Below are 20240 nucleotides of genomic sequence, written 5' to 3'. Positions count from 1 at the left end.
TTGCCGGAAAGTAACTTCCGCGTACATGCGCGGGAGTGACGTCATCGCGGCTCTGGCCACTCACAGCGCCGGAGCCGCCGAACCCAGAAGAGACGCGGAGGGAACATGACGGCTCCCTCAGCGGTGTCCGGGCGACCGTATCGGGGCTTCGTTTTAAGGTAAGTGTTTCATAATGAGCTAGTATGCGATGCATACTAGCTCATTATGCCTTTCTCCTGCAGGGTTTGTTTGTTTTTTTTTGTTTGAGTATACAACCGCTTTGAGTGGTTAATGAAAGGGAATATGTGCCGCAACCTTTATCTTGTCACATGGAGCCATGCATTACCGCCTCAAAAAGTGACATCAAAAGTAGAGCACCAGCCATATTATCAATTTCCAGATGAGTTTGTAACATGTTCACTGTGTCATCCACATGCCAGTTATCATGTCCATCTGCCGCCAAGGGGGATTACAATGTATTCTGTGTAAATGGGGCAAAACTGAATGTCAGTGCCATCTAGTGGCCATACTATGTACCAAAATACAGAGAATATAGTGGAGAACATTTAATTTTGACTAATTTGCACAGAATTATTATTATTATATAAGATTTATATAGCGCCAACAGTTTATGCAGCGCTTTACAACTTGAGGGTAGACAGTACAAATACAATACACTTTAATACAGTAGTAATCAGATGGGCCCTACTCGTTAGAGCTTACAATCTAAGAGAATGAATTTTCATGCAGTTTTTAAGAATGAGAAGCTATGCAAATGTGTTTTTTTTTTTTTTTTTATAAATGCACCTCCAGCTTTTTTCAGCCTGTGTCTTCCTCCATACTTTCTGGTGTGCTTATGTAAAATTCTGTACCCTTCAGAATGTCTCATTCACTCTTAAGCCTGGCACTGTCACAGCTATAGTGGGGCCCTCTGGTGGTGGGAAGACGACTTGCGTGGCGCTGCTGGAGAGATTCTATGAGCCACAGAGTGGAGAAATCTTACTTGACGAAATACCACTGGCTAAATATAAGCACCAGTTTCTCCACAATAAGGTAATCTTGTTCTGCTGACTTATTTAAACAAAACCACTTTATTTAATAAATAATTGTAATTCTTAAAGATGCACAGGGGGAGATTTACTGAAACTGGTGCAGCTCTGCATAGAAATGAATCAGCTTCCAGTTTTTATTGTCAAAGCCTAATTGAACAAGCTGAAGTTAAAAGCTGATTGGTTATTATGCACAACTGCACCAGATTCTGAGTGCTCCAGTTTTAGTAAATCATCCCATAGTGTCTGCAGTTGGATTCATGTCCCCACTTCTGCCCACTTGTCAGAATTTGACATGTCACTGTGCCCGGGCAGCCGATGCATCTCCATTCACATCTATGGGCTGCCTGCACGCAGCTCCAAGCTGGGCACACACGTAGCAAAACACAGCTCAGCGCGGAGGACGGGTCTGAGCGCTTGTCTCAATCTGCACTTAGATATACTGACCTCAAAAGTTTTAATAAAAACTGTCTGTATTTCCTTGTAACCCCTTTGTGTTTCGGAAACGTAAAATCTAAATGGTTATTCTGGGGGAATTTTTTTAATGGGGGGGGGGGGGGGTGATTCTTGTGCTGTCCTGAGAGATGTTGTGAAGTATTATATGTTTACCCTTGATGCTGCCCGTACTGTTACTGTTGACCTTACAGTTATAGTAAATAAGTAAGGGGGGGGGGGGGGTACCGCGCTTCAGGGGTATTATGTATATGGTTATGATACAGTAAAAGTGTAAATAAATAAATGTGATTAAAATTAGATATAAATAACAATGAAGCAAATATAAATAGTAATGATCTTGGTAATTCCACAATAAGTTAATAAAATATATAAAACTAGACATTAAGCCCGTTAAATTAACGGGCGCTAGAACATATGTGGTCAAACATGTGTAAAAACATACTTGTTCCAGTTAAGCGAGAGCCTCTGTCAGCTCTGCGTCCCTGTTGCCGTAGCAACGTCGGGGACATGACTGAGCGGCTCTCGCTTATCTCGTTCTTTTTTTTCTAACAACGCGAGAGCCGCATGACAAAGCCAGCTCTGTGCATAGCGTCCCTGTTGCCCTAGCAACATTGGGGACACGCGCAGAGCTGACCGAGCGGCTCTCGCGTGACATCGCTCGCCCGCCGCCACTTGTAACGGCCACTGCTGCTTAGCAGTAAGTCCACGCGAGCGCGCACCCGCCGCATGCCCACGCACACCCGCCGCTTCAACAATTTCGCCCAGCCGCCCGAAGTCTCTGCGCTCCATGTCCCAACGGCTGTCAGTGGGGCACATGCGCAGTAGCGCAATCCCACGGACACAGGGACTGGACGCAGAGACACTTGTACTTTATATGTATAGATAGTATATATATAAAACAATATATAAAGTGCATGAAGTGATTCTGTGAAAAATGTGTATTTAATTAATTCTCTAAAAAAAAATAATATTTATATAAAGTGCAATTGCTGATCAATAAATTGCAATGAAATAATACATAAATCTAGAAATAATCATATAATGGTGATAGTACATAAAGTCACACCACCAAGATTTTATGAAGGCACTATCACCATTATATGATCATTTATAGATTTATGTATTATTTCATTGCAATTTATTGATCAGCAATTGCACTTTATATAAATATTATTTTTTTTTAGAGAATTAATTAAATACACATTTTTCACAGAATCCCTTCATGCACTTTATATATTGTATTATATATACTATTTTATATAATTTATTAACTTATTGTGGAATTACCAAGATCATTACTATTTATATTTGCTTCATCGTTATTCATATCAAATTTTAATCACATGTATTTATTTACACTTTTCCTGTATCATAACCATATACATAATACCCCTGAAGCGTGGTATTCCCCCCCCCCCCCCCCCTTACTTATTCTGGGGGAATAATGAAAGTTTTCATGAAAGAAGCTGAAACGTATATCCTACTCCGAGCAGTGTTTAATCACCAATTATGCCTTTTATAGGTTGCTCTGGTAGCTCAAGATCCCGTCCTGTTTGCTGGATCAGTCAAAGAAAACATTGCTTATGGTCTCAACAGCCCTTCTGAAAAGCAGCTGGTGGAAGCAGCAAGAAAAGCTAAAGCTGATGGTTTTATTGAAAAAATGGATAAGGGATATGACACAGGTAAGATGCTGCCATCAGCCTGAAAGGGTTCCACCATTAGATGATGAAATTCTGCCAGCAGGATTCCAGTGATAGTTTTGTACCTTATTAGTTCTCCATAGCCATAGTTATTGGATGATGAACGCAGAAAGAATATTCATATACAGGATCTCCCAAAAGTGAGTACACCCCTCACATTCTTGTAAATATTTTATTATATCTTTTCATGGGACAACACTGAAGAAATTACACTTTGCTACAATGTAAAGTAGTGAGTGTACAGTTTGTATAACAGTGTAAATTTACTGTCCCCTCAAAATAACTCATAACACAGCTATTAATGTTTAAACCTGTGGCAACAAAAGTGAGTACACCCCTAAGTTAAAATATCCAAATTTTGCCCAAAGTGTCAATATTTTGTGTGACCACCATTATTTTCCAGCACTGCCTTAACCCTCTTGGGCATGGAGTTCACCAGAGCTTCACAGGTTGCCACTGGAGTCCTCTTCCACTCCTCCATGATGACATCACAGAGCTTCCGTTTTAGGATGCCCCACAGATGCTCAATAGGATTTAGGTCTGGAGACATGCTTGGCCAGTCCATCACCTTTACCCTCAGCTTCTTTAGCAAGGCAGTGGTCATCCTGGAGGTGTGTTTGGGGTCGTTATCATGTTGGAATACTGCCCTGTGGCCCAGTCTCTGAAGGGAGGGGATCATGCTCTGCTTCAGTATGTCACAGTACATGTTGGCATTCATGGTTCCCTCAATGAACTGTAGCTCCCCAGTGCCGGGAGCACTCATGCAGCCCCAGACCATGACACTCCCACCACCATGCTTGACTGTAGGCAAGACACACTTGTCTTTGTACTCCTCACCTGGTTGTCACCACACACGCTTGACACCATCTGAACAAAATAAGTTTATCTTGGTCTCATCAGACCACAGGACATGGTTCCAGTAATCCATGTCCTTAGTCTGCTTGTCTTCAGCAAACTGTTTGTGGGCTTTCTTGTGCATCATCTTTAGAAGAGGCTTTTTCTGGGATGACAGCCATGCAGACTAATTGGATGCAGTGTGTGGCGTATGGTCTGAGCACTGACAGGCTGACCCCTCACCCCTTCAACCTCTGCAGCAGTGCTGGCAGCACTCATACGTCAATTTCCCAAAGACAACCTCTGGATATGACGCTGAGCACCTGCACTCAACTTCTTTGGTCGACCATGGCAAGGCCTGTTCTGAGTGGAACCTGTCCTGTTAAACCGCTGTATGGTCTTGGCCCCCGTGCTGCAGCTCAATTTCAGGGTCTTGGCAAACTTCTTATACCCTAGGCCATCTTTATGTAGAGCAACAATTCTTTTTTTTAGATCCTCAGAGAGTTCTTTGCCATGAGGTGTCATGTTGAACTTCCAGTGACCAGTATGAGAGAGTGAGAGCGATAACACCAAATTTAACACACCTGCTCCCCATTCACACCTGAGACCTTGCAACACTAGCGAGTCACATGACTCCAGGGAGGGAAATGGCTAATTGGGCCCAATTTCAACATTTCCACTTAGGGGTGTACTCACTTTTGTGGTTTAGACATTAATGGCTGTGTGTTGAGTTATTTTGTGGGGACAGCAAATTTACACTGTTATACAAGCTGTACACTCACTACTTTACATTGTAGCAAAGTGTCATTTCTTCAGTGTTGTCACATGAAAAGGTATAATAAAATATTTACAAAAATGTGAGGGGTGTACTCACTTTTGTGAGATACTGTATTAGTTCAGTATTAAAGCGTTACTAAACCCAGGAACCTGCATTTACTGTATCTGGTCCCCCACAGTACACAGAACATGGAAATGCAATTATTTTAGTAAATACAAACTGCTAAATACCTTTTCTCATCAGCAGTAAAAAGCGTTTTTTTATCAGTGTCCAGCCGAGCCCTGGTTAAAGCTTGTAGAAGGAGTTTTCATTCTCCTCTAACTGTCCTATGAGGCTGCATGACACTTTTCTGTCTGGACAGTGCTGACTGGCCCTGTGCTGATCACATGCACCCCCCCCCCCCCCAAAAAAAAAAAAAAAAAACCTCTCGAGCAATATACACCAAACTGAGCATGTGCAGAGTGACTCCAAAGGCTCTGTTCTATCAGGAGATGGACTGGAGACTGTGGAAGAAGGAGATGTTTAGAAGACAGGATCAAATAGCATTTTTACACAATGCAGAGGAATAACCCCTTAGGTTCCACAGTGAGTATAACAAGCATGTCTTACTGCATATACAAACTAATTTTACTGTTGTAGGTTTAGTAACAATGTGGATGTCGGCTGCCTCAAATCCTTCTGTCTCTTCATGTAAACCCAGACAGACTACATGATGCTAAGGCCAGGGCTATTTGGGGGCCAAACCATCAGTGTTCTTCTTTACACTGAAGATAGTTCTTAATGACATTGGCTGTATGTTTGAGGTCATTGTCCTGCTGCAGAATACATTTGGGGCCAATCACACACCTCCCTGATGGTATGGCATGATGAAGAAGTATCTGCTTGCATTTGTCAGCATTGAGGACATAATTGATCCTGACCAAATCTCCAACTCCATTTGGAGAAATGCAGCCCTAAAGTTACAAGGAACCTCCACCATGCTTCACAGTTGCCTACAGACACTCATTATTATGCTGCTCTCCAGCCCTTCGCCAACAAACTGCATCCTGCTACAGCCACATTTTCAATTTTGACTCATCGGTCCAGAGCACCTGCACCCCAGTTCCTATGTTTTCGTGTAAAGGGATGTAGAAACAAGGCTAAGTGACTCAACTATAGAAATAATGGGTTTTGATGAGGGAAGTTGGAAGTGCTATAAAATAAATACTCTGTTTCAATTCTTGATTTCAAATAAGTGTGTGATTAGATATCCACCTAACCAATTCGCATAGGCTAAAAGTGTTCCACATAGGCGTGGAAAAAAGAAGGGGTTAAATGGTGGATATCAAATGAAACGGTATATATTTTACAGGCAGCATAACGTTCTCCACGGCTATCAGAGTGAACCTGCTCTCATCTGAAAAGCACAGGGCGCCAGTGGCGTACCTGCTAATTCTGGTGTTCAATTGAAAATGCCAATCAAGCTCCAGGGTCTAGGGCAGTGAGCACAGGGCCCATTAGAGGACGTTGGGCCCTCAGGCCACCCTCATGAAGTCTGTTTCTGATTGTTTGGTCAGAGACATTCACACCAGTGGGCTGCTGGAGGTAATTATTTAGGGCTCTGGCAGTGATCATCCTGTTCCTTCTTGTACAAAGGAGCAGATACCGGTCCTGCTGATGGGTTGAGGGCCTTCTATGGCCCTGTCCAGCTCTCCTAGAGTAACTGCCTGTCTCCTGGAATCTCCTCCATGCTCTTGAGATTTTGCTGAGAGACACAGCAAACCTTCTGGCATTGGCACGTATTGATGTGCCATCCTGGAGGAGTTGGACTGCTTGTGCAACCTCTATAGGGTCCAGGTATCGCCTCATGCTACCAGTAGTGACACTGACCCTAGCCAAATACAAAACTAGTGAAAAACAGTCAGAAAAGATAAGTAGGGAAAAAAATGTCTGTGACCTTCACCTGTAAAACCATTCCTGTTTTGGAGGTTGTCTAATTGTTGCCCATCTAGTGTACCTGTTGTTAATTGCATTAACACAAAAGCAGTTGAATCTGAATAGCAACCCCCTCTGCTACTTAACTGACCAGACCAATATCCCATGAGTTTAATTGACTTGATGCTATACTCTGATTAAAAAGTGTTCCTTTGATTTGTTTGAGCACTGTATTTTTTCCCCAATGAAAGATTCCCATTCAAACTAATTGTTGAAGTCACCACTCAGCAACATGGAATTTTTCTGCACCCCAGTTCCTATGCTTTTTTGCATAGTTGAGTCTCTTAGGCTAAAAGTGTTCCACATAGGCATGGAAAAAAGAAGGGGTTAAATGGTGGATATCAAATGAAACGGTGAGTCTAGATAGCAATTCCTTAATTATTTAATAGTATAAAGGCATGTATATTACATGGACCAGCAACACTGAATATATAGTACAAAATAGCAACATAAAACACAGAAGACTGACTGACATGTACTGTCTACACTGGTTGTCAGATTAAAGAACACAGCTGACACTGCTTTTTCCTTGCATGAACTACTTTCATTCAAGCCAAGTTTTCATATACAAGTAGTTCATCCACCATACAAATCCCCGAAGCGCAAGACATTCCATGCTCCCAGGCGGATAATCTATCAGTAGATTCCATAGACAGCCAATTATGCACAGCGATTCTAAGGCTCCATGTACACGGGACGTTGTAAATGGTCGTTTAGGAGCAGTTGATGGTTTTTTTCAGAAGCCCCTGAACCCATCTACATTTTATCTTATCTGTCCATGTACACAGGATCATTTACAGTCATTTGCAGGCAGTTGAGTTCAGGGACGTTTTTTGGAACGCAATTATTTGCGTTCAAACGTGTGTTTCCCGGCGTTTCAAACGCAGAAATGCGGCCGAACGTGACCGAACGTGATGAACGTACGTTCAGCCACGTTATACGTCTTTTTTCTTCCATTCAAAATCAATGGTTCCCTATGGGAGCCTATTGATTTGAATGGAAGTCGCACCGCAAGTCGGATCAGGATGATCCGACTTGCAGCGCGTGAGAATCTTGAGGGGGAACTCCACGCCAAAAATTTGAAAAAAACTGTGTGGGGTCCCCCCCAGGTTCCAAACCAGGTCCTTCGGGTCTGGTATGGAATTTGAGGGTAGCCCCCCCCCCCCCCCAAAATCCATACCAGACCCTTATCCGAGCATGCAGCCCGGTAGGGCAGGAAGGGGGAGGGGACGAGCGAGCGGCCCCACCCCCCCTGGACCATACCAGGCCACATGCCCTCAACATGGGGGGGGTGTTGATGCTTTGGGGCAGGGGGAGCTCTGCACCCCGAAGAACCTTGCCCCCATGTTGATGAGGACAAGGGCCTCATCCCCACAACCCTGGCCGGTGGTTGTGGGGGTCTGCGGGCAGGGGGCTCATCGGAATCTGGAAGCTCCCTTTAACAAGGGGGCCCCCCAGATCCCGGACCCCCTCCCTATGTGAATGGGTATGGGGTACACTGTACCCCTACCCATTCACCCCATAAAAGGCAGTGTATGTAAATAACGACAGGAGACGTTTTGGAAAGTTTATTAAAAATCTTCATCTGTTCTTCTCTGCTCTGGTCTTCTCCCTCTCCTGGTCTTCTGCTCTTTTGCTGTCCGCTCTTCTGCTCTTTTGCCCTCTTCTTTTCTCTTCTTCTTCTTCCTCCGGTCTTCCTCCGCCGATGTCTCCGGTGATTATGCAGCTCTCCGGTCTCTGCAGCTTGTTATATAGCCATTGTGGACGTGGCCCCCGATGACGTCATCGGGAGGCCCCCTGCCCCTCATGTCACAGGCGACGTCACCTGTGACATGAGGGGGCGGGGCCTCCCGATGACGGCATCGGGGGCCATGCCCACAATGGCTATATAACAAGCTGCAGAGACCGGAGACCTGCATAATCACTGGAGACATCGTCGGAGGAAGACCGGAGGAAGAAGAAGAAGAGAAAAGCTGAGGGCAAAAGAGCAGAAGAGCGGACAGCCAAAGAGCAGGAGACCAGGAGAGGGAGAAGACCAGAGCAGAGAAGAACAGATGAAGATTTTTAATAAACTTTCCAAAACTTCTCCTGTCGTTATTTACATACACTGCCTTTTATGGGGTGAATGGGTAGGGGTACAGTGTACCCCATACCCATTCACATAGGGAGGGGGTCCGGGATCTGGGGGGCCCCCTTGTTAAAGGGAGCTTCCAGATTCCGATTAACCCCCTGCCTGCAGACCCCCACAACCACCTGCCAGGGTTGTGGGGATGAGGCCCTTGTCCTCATCAACATGGGGGCAAAGTGCTTTGGGGTGCGGGGTGCCGAGCTCCCCCTGCCCCAAAGCACCAACACCCCCCCCCATGTTGAGGGCATGTGGCCTGGTATGGTCCAGGGGGGGTGGGGCCGCTCGCTCGTCCCCTCCCCCTTCCTGCCCTAACGGCTGCATGCTCGGATAAGGGTCTGATATGGATTTTGGGGGGGACCCCACGCCGTTTTTTCGGCGTGGGGCTACCCTCAAATTCCATACCGGACCCGAAGGGCCTGGTTTGGAACCTGGGGGGGGACCCCCACGCAGTTTTTTTCTAATTTTTGACGTGGAGTTCCCCCTCAAGATTCTCACAGTGCAAGTCGCACCGCAAGTCGGATCATCCTGATCCGACTTGCGGTGCGACTTCCATTCAAATCAATAGGCTCCCATAGGGAACCATTGATTTTGAATGGAGGCAGAAAAAACGCTGCTAAAAGCAACGTGGCCAAACGTGCAATAACGCCAATGGAAAAAGCTACTGAAAGCACGTTTAACAGCTGCTTTTTCCCGGCGTCAGAACTAGCTTTGCAGCACGTTTTTTTTTAACGTCCCGTGTACATGGAGCCTAAGGAGTTGAACAGAGGCAATATAAGCCATTACTCGGCAGACTCAGCCAAAGTTCTCAGAAGGTAAACTTATCTTCCACCCAGCACTCTTCTTTCTCGTGCATCAGTTCGTGATCTCAGTCACCTTGTATACAAGAGCAATTTATTGCTCTGTTTCAATAGAAATGACAATCAAATCATTGGAGTTCCAAATAAGCTACTCATAATTTAAAAATGAAGATACACGTGCACATACCCAATTAAAAGATATACACCAACTAATATCCACAGATAAGCATTGACTTCCGTTCTTTAATTAAGTCCGAGCTTCCGACAGTAGTCTGGCAAGGCATACATACTACAATTCAGCAGTAATTACTTTACATGGAAATCTTTCAGTCGCTGCCAGTTCTGTACTGTCCATTTTTTGTTACATGTCATTCAGTCAGTCTTCTGTGTTTTATGTTGCTATTTTGTACTATATATTCAGTGTTGCTGGTCCATGTAATATACATGCCTTTATACTATTAAATAATTAAGGAATTGCTATCTAGACTCACCGTTTCATTTGATATCCACCATTTAACCCCTTCTTTTTTCCACGCCTATGTGGAACACTTTTAGCCTAAGTGACTCAACTATGCAAAAAAGCATAGGAACTGGGGTGCAGAAATATTCCATGTTGCTGAGTGGTGACTTCAACAATTAGTTTGAATGGGAATCTTTCATTGGGGAAAAAATACAGTGCTCAAACAAATCAAAGGAACACTTTTTAATCAGAGTATAGCATCAAGTCAATTAAACTCATGGGATATTGGTCTGGTCAGTTAAGTAGCAGAGGGGGTTGTTAATCAGATTCAACTGCTTTTGTGTTAATGCAATTAACAGGTACACTAGATGGGCAACAATTAGACAAGCTCCAAAACAGGAATGGTTTTACAGGTGAAGGTCACAGACATTTTTTTCCCTACTTATCTTTTCTGACTGTTTTTCACTAGTTTTGCATTTGGCTAGGGTCAGTGTCACTACTGATAACATGAGGCCATACCTGGACCCTATAGAGGTTGCACAGGCAGTCCAACTCCTCCAGGATGGCACATCAATACGTGCCAATGCCAGAAGGTTTGCTGTGTCTCTCAGCAAAATCTCAAGAGCATGGAGGAGATTCCAGGAGACAGGCAGTTACTCTAGGAGAGCTGGACAGGGCTGTAGAAGGTCCTTAACCCATCAGCAGGACCGGTATCTGCTCCTTTGTTCAAGAAGGAACAGGATGATCACTTCCAGAGCCCAACAAAATGACCTCCAGCAGCCCACTGGTGTCAATGTCTCTGACCAAACAATCAGAAACAGACTTCATGAGGGTGGCCTGAGGGCCCAACGTCCTCTAATGGGCCCTGTGCTCACTGCCCTAGACCCTGGAGCTTGATTGGCATTTTCAATTGAACACCAGAATTAGCAGGTACGCCACTGGCGCCCTGTGCTTTTCAGATGAGAGCAGGTTCACTCTGATAGCCGTGGAGAACGTTATGCTGCCTGTAAAATTGTTCAGCATGACTGGTTTGGTAGTGGGTCAGTAATGGTCTGCGGAGGCATATCCATGGAAGGATACACAAACCTCTACAGGCTAAACTATGGAACCCTGACTGCCATTAGGTATTGGGATGAAATCCTTGGACCCACTCTCAGACCCTATGCTGGTGCAGTGGGTCCTGGGTTCCTCCTGGTGCACGACAATGCCTGGCCTCATGTGACGGGAGTATGCAGACAGTTCATGGAGGATGAAGGTGATTGATACCATTGAATGGCCCCCACGCTCGTTTGACCTAAATCCAATAGAACACCTCTGGGACATTATGTTTCAGTCCATCCAACGCCGCCAGGTTGCACCTCAATCTGTTCAGGAGCTCAGTGCTTCCCTGGTCCAGATCTGGGAGGAAATACCCCAGGACACCATCCATCGTCTCATTAGGAGCATGCCCCAACGTTGTCAGGCATGGATACAAGCATGTGGGGGCCATACAATCTACTGAGTACCATTTTGAGTTGCTGCAATGAAATGTCAGCAAAATGGAATAGCCTGCTGCATCATTTTTTCACTTTGATTTTCGGGGTGTCTTTGAATTCAGCCCTCTGTAGTTTGATCATTTTCATTTCCATCCAATGATGTGGCATCCTTTCATTCCTAACACATTACCCAGTCCATACCAGTATAGATATTCAGCATGATATTTTTCCCTATTGAGATCTGATGTGTTTTCAAAGTGTTCCTTTAATTTTTTTGAGCAGTGTATTTCCTTCATTTATCGTACAACCATGCACTTCAAACCTTGCCTCTGTGTACAAAGCCAGCTCCATAAAGATACTGTTTGATGAGTTGTGTGTGGAGGAGCTCAAGTGGCAAGCAAAGAGCCCTGACCTCACCGACTCAATACCTTTATGATACATTGGAATACAGATTGTGAGCCAGGACTTCTCATCTAACATTAGTACCTGGATTGGCACAAATTTCCACAGACACACTCCGCAATCTTGTGGAAATCATTAGGAGAAGAGTGGAAGCTGTTCTAGAAGGACAACACCATGGTTTTTGAATGGGGTATGAATGGGGTATCCAACAATATAGGTGTGATGGTCAAGTGTCTGCAAACATTTGTCCATGTATTGTCGGGAGAGTTTCAATGCTGTAGGCTAATCCACCCACTTCCAGCCTAGTTTGTGGTACACAGGGGTTCATGAAAAGCTAATAAAAAAGGTAGCTTTGCAGCAGTTAGAATAGCTGTACTTGGAGGAGATCTTCACTTTTATTGAAACATTTCTACAGCAAAGGCTGATTGTTACACAAGACATTTTGTAATTTAAAACCAAAGTTTAGGTATGGATATTCAGGTATGGACCTTTATGTGGAACTAAACCCACTGATTTAGGGGGTTCTCCAAAAGAAAGCTTAGGGTTCCTTCACACCAACATAGAGAATAGCGAACACATGCAAAAGAAATGACTATCAAATATATAAAGGCAATCAATAAATAAAAATGGGGATTTGGTCCCACCATATGGCCATATCGTGCTCAAGCCCACCACTGCGTCAAAGTACCCCATTATCAGTGGGTCCTACACTATCCATAAAATGAAGGATGAATCCAGCCTCTCTAAAACCCTGTTGGGCTGCATTGCCCAAAGTAATCTTGACACATAGAATAGTGTCCTATTGCTTAACCTTCTTAGCGGTATTCCTGAGTGTGGCTCGGGGTTAAATTTCAGAGCCAAAAGCGGTAACCCCGAGCCACACTCGGGGTACCGCCAGAAGCATTGCTGGATCCTGTAAAAGAGGTTACTTACCTTGTCACCGGGATCCAGCGATGTATGCGAGCGGTATGCGGCAGCGGATCTTCCTCCCGATCCTCTCTGTGCCCCGGCTTCCGTCTCCTGCGACGTGACGTTCGCAGGGGGGTGGAACCGGCGGCAAATTCAAATGTAAAACACACCAAACACACTGATACCATTCAAAATAAAATAAATTCACATTATATTGCCCCCCAGTGCCCTTTCCTGCAGTTTTACTGTACTTTTTATGTATATATATATGTATATATATATATATATATACACGTATATGTATATATATATGTAATATATATATATATATATATATATATACATACATACTTTAACCCATTTATAGTTTTTTATTATATTATAATTTATAAATTTTGTGTTTCAAATTTTATCATACCCGAGATGTTATAAAGAAGAACGCACAGTAAAAAAAAAAAAAAAAATATGTAAATATTTGGTTTGGGCTGCTCATTCTCAAGAATTACATGCAAAATAATGGTACCGCTTTCAGCACCTAAAATCCGAAAGAATCATACCGCCAGGGAGGTTAAGTTCCCACAAATTAAGTCTACTAAAAAAAAAAAAATAGTTGAGTTCTCAACCGAACTTTTAAGCTCTCAAAAGTCTGGTGTCATAGGTGTCACATGTGTAGCACAATGGCAAATGCAGACCTAAATGCTAAGATGGTGCCATCTTTGGCTGCATGAAAGGAGGGTTTAGTTCCACTTTAAGGTCCATTTCTGCTTGAAGCCCCTGGCACAGCTCAGAAATAGATTCTATATGTCACACTGTGTTTTTCAGATGTTGGCAGCAGCGGGGCTCAGATGGGTGCTGGGCAGAAGCAGCGGATCGCTCTTGCACGCGCTCTCTCACGCCTTCCCAAACTGCTTATTCTAGATGAGGCTTCAAGCTGTCTTGATGTTGAAACGGAACACGAGGTGAGTGAGCGCAGTCATTGCCCTTAGATCCTCTTACTCAGTCTTGTTTTTTCGCCATTTACTTTAACTTTCTCCTACAGATCCAGCAGTCTCTGCAGAGTATTCCAGACCTTTGTCTGCTGATCATCGCTCACAGGCTGCGCACTGTACAAAAAGCCGACCAGATCCTGGTCCTGGAAGAGGGACAGCTGGTGGAGAGTGGGACTCATGATGAACTTGTAGAGAGAAAAGGGGTCTATCTAAAGCTCCTGAAGAATCATAACTGATGTTGAGTCAAGATGGGATTGTTACTGATGGACAGCGCTTATATAAACCAAACAAGCTGTCTTGGTTTTGTGAATGATGCACTTTGACAAAGGTAGCCACCGTGCCTTATGAATGCACAAACATAGTGTTACAGTAAGCAACAAAGTCACATTGGTGTAAACGACCAGTAGAGAACACAGAGTACTTGATGTGACGTGCGACAAAAAACAGAAACCCTTGAGGATTTTAGAAACTATTTTGTGGTCATCTTGGCAATGCTTGGACATCAGACCTGCTGGCTGTGTATAACCTACTACTGGTAGCACATATCCATGCACTGAACCTTCCAAAAAAATAAAAATAAATAGTAATTAATAATTTAATCACTAAAAAGAAAATTATTCAAATCCAATGACCTTTTATTTCTGCATTTTTCTGGACGCATTGTATGTAGACGATCTCAAGGGAGAAGATTGAACAGTGTTAAATGATTGGCAGGAGGTTTCATATGTGCTATGAATTTCTTTTTTTTCCTGAAAATAGCAATATAGGGCTTGAACTATAACTAACCCTTTGGCAAATGAGCTATTTAAAGAGGTTGTAAACCCCAAAAAAATGTTTTTTCTTTTTGCAAGCTGCAAGAGAAACACATAATGAGCTAGTATGCATTGCATACTAGCTTATTATGAAATACTTACCTTAGAAAGAGCCCCTGCCGTGCTATCCGCTTACATGTATGACGGGCGACATGTCCAGTCGCCCGTCTTCCGGGATCACGGCATCCGACCATCTGATTGGCCGGAGCCGCGGTGATGTCACTCCCGCGCACGCGCGCGGGAGCCGACGGTCACGGCACGGAGCTCTGAAGGAACGGCACAAGCGGCCGTTCCTTTAGAGCGCATGCACCAGTGACGTCACTGGCTGCATGTAAGGTAAATATCTCCTAAACGGTTCATGTTTAGGAGATATTTACAGTACCTATAGGTAAGCCTTATTATAGGCTTACCTATAGGTACAAGTTACAGAGGAGGGTTTACTTCCTCTTTAAAGTGGAATATATGATGAAATATAAGGATTTATCTTCGGTGAAATCTATACAAGCTGTGGCAATTTAATTCCCAGAATGGACTGTAAAACATAAAATGTTTGCTTGTCATCTTCAAAGTAGTCTCCTTGTGAAGTGACATGCATTTCTAGATGACTGTACCACTATCGTACATTTCTAGATGACTGTACCACTATCGTACATTTCTAGATGACTGTACCACCAATCATTCCTGGAATTTGTTTTCCAGAACGCTGCGCAGTTTCTTTGTCGCAGCACATTTAATGTCTGAAATGTCATCAAATCTGTGTCCTTTTATGGCATTATTTTAATTTTGGAAAGTCGCAGGGTGCTAAGTCAGGGGAATAAGGTGATTGGTCAAGTTTTGAAATTGATTTCTGGGCCAGGAACACGCGAACACTTAACACATAATGTGCAGGAGCATTGTCATGGTAGAGAATCCACTGGTCAGGTCAGAGTTAGCCCCTAGTGCGACTTGTCCCGCGATTTTGGACCGCAAAATCGCATGACAAGTCGTTTTCCATTATTTTCAATGAGCCCCATTCATATCAGTGCGTTTTGAAGTCGCACCGACTTCAAAGTAGTTCCTGCACTACTTTGCCACGATTTGATTGCGTTTTGAGCCATAGCCATAGCCATTGCTTTCAAAATCGCGTCAAAATCTTGGCAAAGTCGCGTCAAAATCGCGCCGCAAAACCGTGGCAAAATCGCAGTAAAATCACGTCGCATAAGTGTGAAAGGGGCCTTACAGTCTTTTCCTCCAAACAGATTCCTGTAACTTTTTCAGAATTTCTAAGTAAAAATGTGGGTTGACCGTTCTTGAGTCATCGTGGACATCTTGCCGAATCTCCAGATTATTATTATACAGGATTTATATAGCGCCAACAGTTTGCGCGGCACTTTACAAAATGAGGGCAGACAATACAGTTAAAATACAATTCAATACAGGAGGAATCGGAGGGCCCTGCTCGTTAGAGCTTACAATCTAGAAGGGAGCGTCAAGTGAAACAAAAGGCAATAACTGTGGGGGATGAGCTGATGGAGAAAATAAAAGTACAGTTGTTAGGTGGAGGCAAAATATGCTTCTCTGAAGAGGAGGGTTTTCAGGGATCGTTTTAAAAGCAAACAGAGTAGGAGATAGGAAAATAAAAGAATAGAATAAAATAAAATAGAAAATGATGGAGAAAATTTAAATACAGTAGTTAGGTGTTGGTAGGATAGGCTTCTCTGAAGAAGAAGATTTTCAGGGATCGTCTAAAAGCTAATAGAGTAGGAGATAGTCGTACAGATTGGGGTAAGGAGTTCCAAAGGATTGGAGAGACTCTGAAAAAGTCCTGGAGGCGAGTATGGGAGGAGGTGATGAGGGAGCTACAGAGCAGGAGGTCTTGAGGGGAACGAATAAAACGATTAGGTTGGTATATTGAGACTAGGCTAGTGATGTAGCTGGGAGCTAAGTTGTGGATGGCTTTGTAAGTTGTTGAGTGAGCCGAAGCCAATGGAGGGATTGACAGAGAGGAGAAGTAAACACTGAGCGATTGGTAAGGTGGATGAGTCTGGCGGCAGCATTCATGATGGATTGAAGGGGGATAACCTGTGTAGAGGTAAGCCAATGAGAAGGGAATTGCAGTAGTCCAGGTGAGAGATGACCAGGGAGTGAACTAGGAGCTTTGCTGTGTCATTGGTTAGAAAGGGGCGTATTTTGGAGATGTTGCGGAGGTTGAAGCGGCAAGATTTGGACAGTAATTGGAAGTGGGGCTTGAAGGAGAGGTCAGAGTCCAGGACTACACCTAGGACCTTGGCATGCAGGGATGAGCTGATAGTTGTGCTATTAATTTTGACAGACAGATCCTTAAACCGCATATGCTGTTCAAAAACACTTTATTTCTTCAAGGGATGTTTACTATAAGCCTGTTGAAACAGATCTAAGGTTTACCTGGCACTTTTGCCAATATTCACATAAAATTTGATGTTTGTCCAGATTTCTGTCACTCATATTCCACCAACCAACACAACGCACACACGTTATTTCTTCTACTACCCAGGCGAGTGCAAGTCAGAACATTTCAGAACAGGCTCGGGTGCAAATGGCTCACAGCCATAGTGCTATACTGAGGGCATTCAGGGAAATAAGTTGTCACACCTTGTATGTCAAAATGATCAGTAGAGTCAGGGGTATGGGAGTCTGAAGTTATTTGGAAAACTTGACTTCTCCTGTAAAAGTTAAGCTTGGCCATGTGGTCAACTCCCTATTGGTACTTGATTGATTGCAGGTCTAAGAACAAGAAGAACAGACAGATGAGCATTCCTAGTTCTCTCCGGAACTGTTAATTGAAGTTGACACAGCAGAGAGATGGTTACGTTTGGACTTATAAAATCCTATTGTAGGTGCAAAGTGGTTAATATAATGGGTGATAGCATTGGCCAATAGAGAGCCTGTCCACTGAGCTTCGGGGTTATGAGCAAAGATGAAGCGATGTGAAATAGGCTTCCAAACCCAATAATTTGCAGAGATTGGTAAATATTCTGCACATAATTATTGGATGGAAGCAAAGACACATTAACTACACTTTAGTAAATCTATCCCTCTGATGAGTCATTTGAAATGCAGAAAATCAAAATCAGTGCACAGGTCCCTGGGGTGCCTTCTGTGAAATGTAAAGGTGGTTTCACACTTTTATTAATGTCCTTAGGTACACTTTGTAAAGAACTATTTAAGAATTGGAATTTGTCTATATAGTACTGTATATCCATGTAAATAATAGGGCAGTCATTCCAGTTTAAGGTATGGCTATTTGTGTTGTTATTTTTATTGTATTCTCTCCCTGGCAGGGCAGAAAGGTCAGCCCAGTGTCCAGCTGTGTGGTCTCCATGTAGGGTGCCCTATCTCCTGCCTGAGCTCGGGGGTGATAACTGATACACTGTCTGGGGCGAAAGAGGAAATGAAAACTGTCAGTTAGCAAATCCTTTAATTTTTTTGTTCATGTATTCCTGATAGCATCTCTGTTAATTTACAGTTCATATCAGTGTGTGTGCTGTCAGTACTGAGCCGGGGCAGGAGATGGCCATACTGTCTGACGCTTTGGGGTTGATTTACTAAAGGCAAATAGACCGTGTACTCTGCAAAGTGCAGTTTCTCTAGGGCTTAGTAAATGAGGAGAAGCTCTGCTAACATCCATCATCCAATCATGTGCAATCAGAAATGCTGGGTTTTTTTTTTTTTTTTTTTTAATTTCCTTGCACGTGATTGGGTACTCTTTGCAAAGTGAAGCTTCACCTCATTTACTAAGCTCTGGAGGAACCGCACTTTGCAAAGTGCACAGTATTTTTGCCTTTAGTAAATCAACCCCTTTGATGCAGATAGGGGCATAATACGAGTAAATAATTAAAAATCTTGACACCCTGAGATATAATTCTGCAACAATTCAAAACATGACGCAGCAATTCAAGAAAATTCCGGCTATTATAGAATTAAACTATTATTTATTTTGTTTTTGGTCAGGGCTGTCTTGCTGTATGTATATAGGAAGCAATTAAAGATATTCTTTTTTTTTTTGTTAAACTATGTTGAGATGTCTTTATAGATCTAAGATTTGTTATTATTTCATACATTGTGCATGTTATTTTCAGCTCTTATTTGGAAAATGTATAGCCATGTATTGTCCATTTTCTTCTTTGTGTAACTTGTACCTGTACATAATGTATTATAGGAATAAAAATATTTCCACAAAATGTTTCAAATTTTGTTTCAGAGAAGCAACTCTATAGTTATGTATAGTAAAATGACCATATGAGTTTCCACCGCCCAAACTACCTTCCGCCCACCGTATAGTAAAATGATGCTGGGTAGGTTCCCTTCTCGTTCTGGGGCACCATCATATGACGTCGCCCTAGTGTCACTGCTCTTGGGCACCAATCGCTGTTGTTCTGTGTCTCTAGGACATGTTGCAACCCCGATCTCGATAAAGAGCCGATGACGCAGTTCTTTACCCATGTTATTGGCTGCGTAAATACGTAAGTGCCATTTATCGGCTCTCCTCACCTCACACTGACAGAGTGTGAGGAGAGGATAGCCGATTAGCGGCATCTTCTCGCAGGGGAGATCTGTACAGATAATTAGGGCACTGATCATCAGTGCAGACCCAGCAGTGCCCAGAAATGACACCAATCAGTGCTGCGTTTCAGTGCCGCCCATCAGTGACACCAATCAGTGCTGCCTTTCAGTGCCCCTGAGTGCCGCCCATCAGTGACACCAATCAGTGCTGCCTTTCAGTGCCCCTCAGTGCCGCCCATCAGTGACACTAATCAGTGCTGCCTTTCAGTGCCCCTGAGTGCCGCCCATCAGTGACACCAATCAGTGCCTGCTCATCAGTGCTGCCCTTAGTGCCCATCAGTGCTGCCTCTCCGTGCCGCTTATCACTGCCTAATAGTGCTGCCTATCAGTGCCCATTAGTGCCACCTATCAGTGCGGCATTTTAGTGCCTCCTCATCAGTGCCCATAAGTGCCACCTCATCAGTGCCAATCAGTGCAGTCTATCAGTACCGCCTCATCAGCGCACATCTATGAATGAGAAAAATAACTTATTTACAAAATTTACTGACAGAAACTAAGAAAAAAACATTTTTTTAAAAAATGTTTTCGGTCTTTTTTTTTTTTAGCAAAAAGTAAAAAACCCAGCGGTGATCAAATATCACCAAAAGAAAGCTCTATTTGTGTGAAAAAAATGATTAAAATGTAATTTGGGTACAGTGTTGCATGTCTGCACAATTGTCATTCACAATGTGACAGCGCTGAAAATGTAAAGTTATGCACTTGGGGGATAAGAATATGCATGCATCATACATACTAGGGGGAGCAGAACTGGGGGAATCCATAGTGGAGAAGGATCTGGGTGTTCTGGTAGATCATAAGCTTAATAATAGCATGCAATGCCAAGCTGCGGTTTCCAAAGCAAGCAAAGTCCCCTTTACAAATCATTAGTAAGACCTCATCTGGAATATGCAGTTCAGTTTTGGGCACCAATTCACAAA

General features: G+C 43.5%; 1 protein-coding gene across 1 annotated transcript in view; it reads left to right on the top strand.

Moving 5' to 3' along the window:
• LOC309560892 (antigen peptide transporter 2-like) overlaps nucleotides 1-14666 on the top strand; it is a 77743-nt gene extending 63077 nt beyond the window's left edge. Inside the window, exons 9-12 of the mRNA XM_082264576.1 lie at nucleotides 859-1032; nucleotides 3007-3166; nucleotides 13764-13900; nucleotides 13981-14666. Of these exons, the coding sequence (XP_082120702.1) occupies nucleotides 859-1032; nucleotides 3007-3166; nucleotides 13764-13900; nucleotides 13981-14166 (657 nt within the window). The 3' untranslated portion in view covers nucleotides 14167-14666. The remainder of the gene's footprint in view (nucleotides 1-858; nucleotides 1033-3006; nucleotides 3167-13763; nucleotides 13901-13980) is intronic.
• The last annotated feature ends 5574 nt before the right edge of the window (nucleotides 14667-20240 follow it).

The sequence above is a fragment of the Pelophylax lessonae genome (assembly GCF_965119305.1).
Source record: "Pelophylax lessonae genome assembly, chromosome: 7".
NCBI lineage: Eukaryota > Metazoa > Chordata > Amphibia > Anura > Ranidae > Pelophylax > Pelophylax lessonae.
Note: the sequence above shows the minus strand (reverse complement) of the source record. Positions and strands in the feature narration are given on the sequence as shown.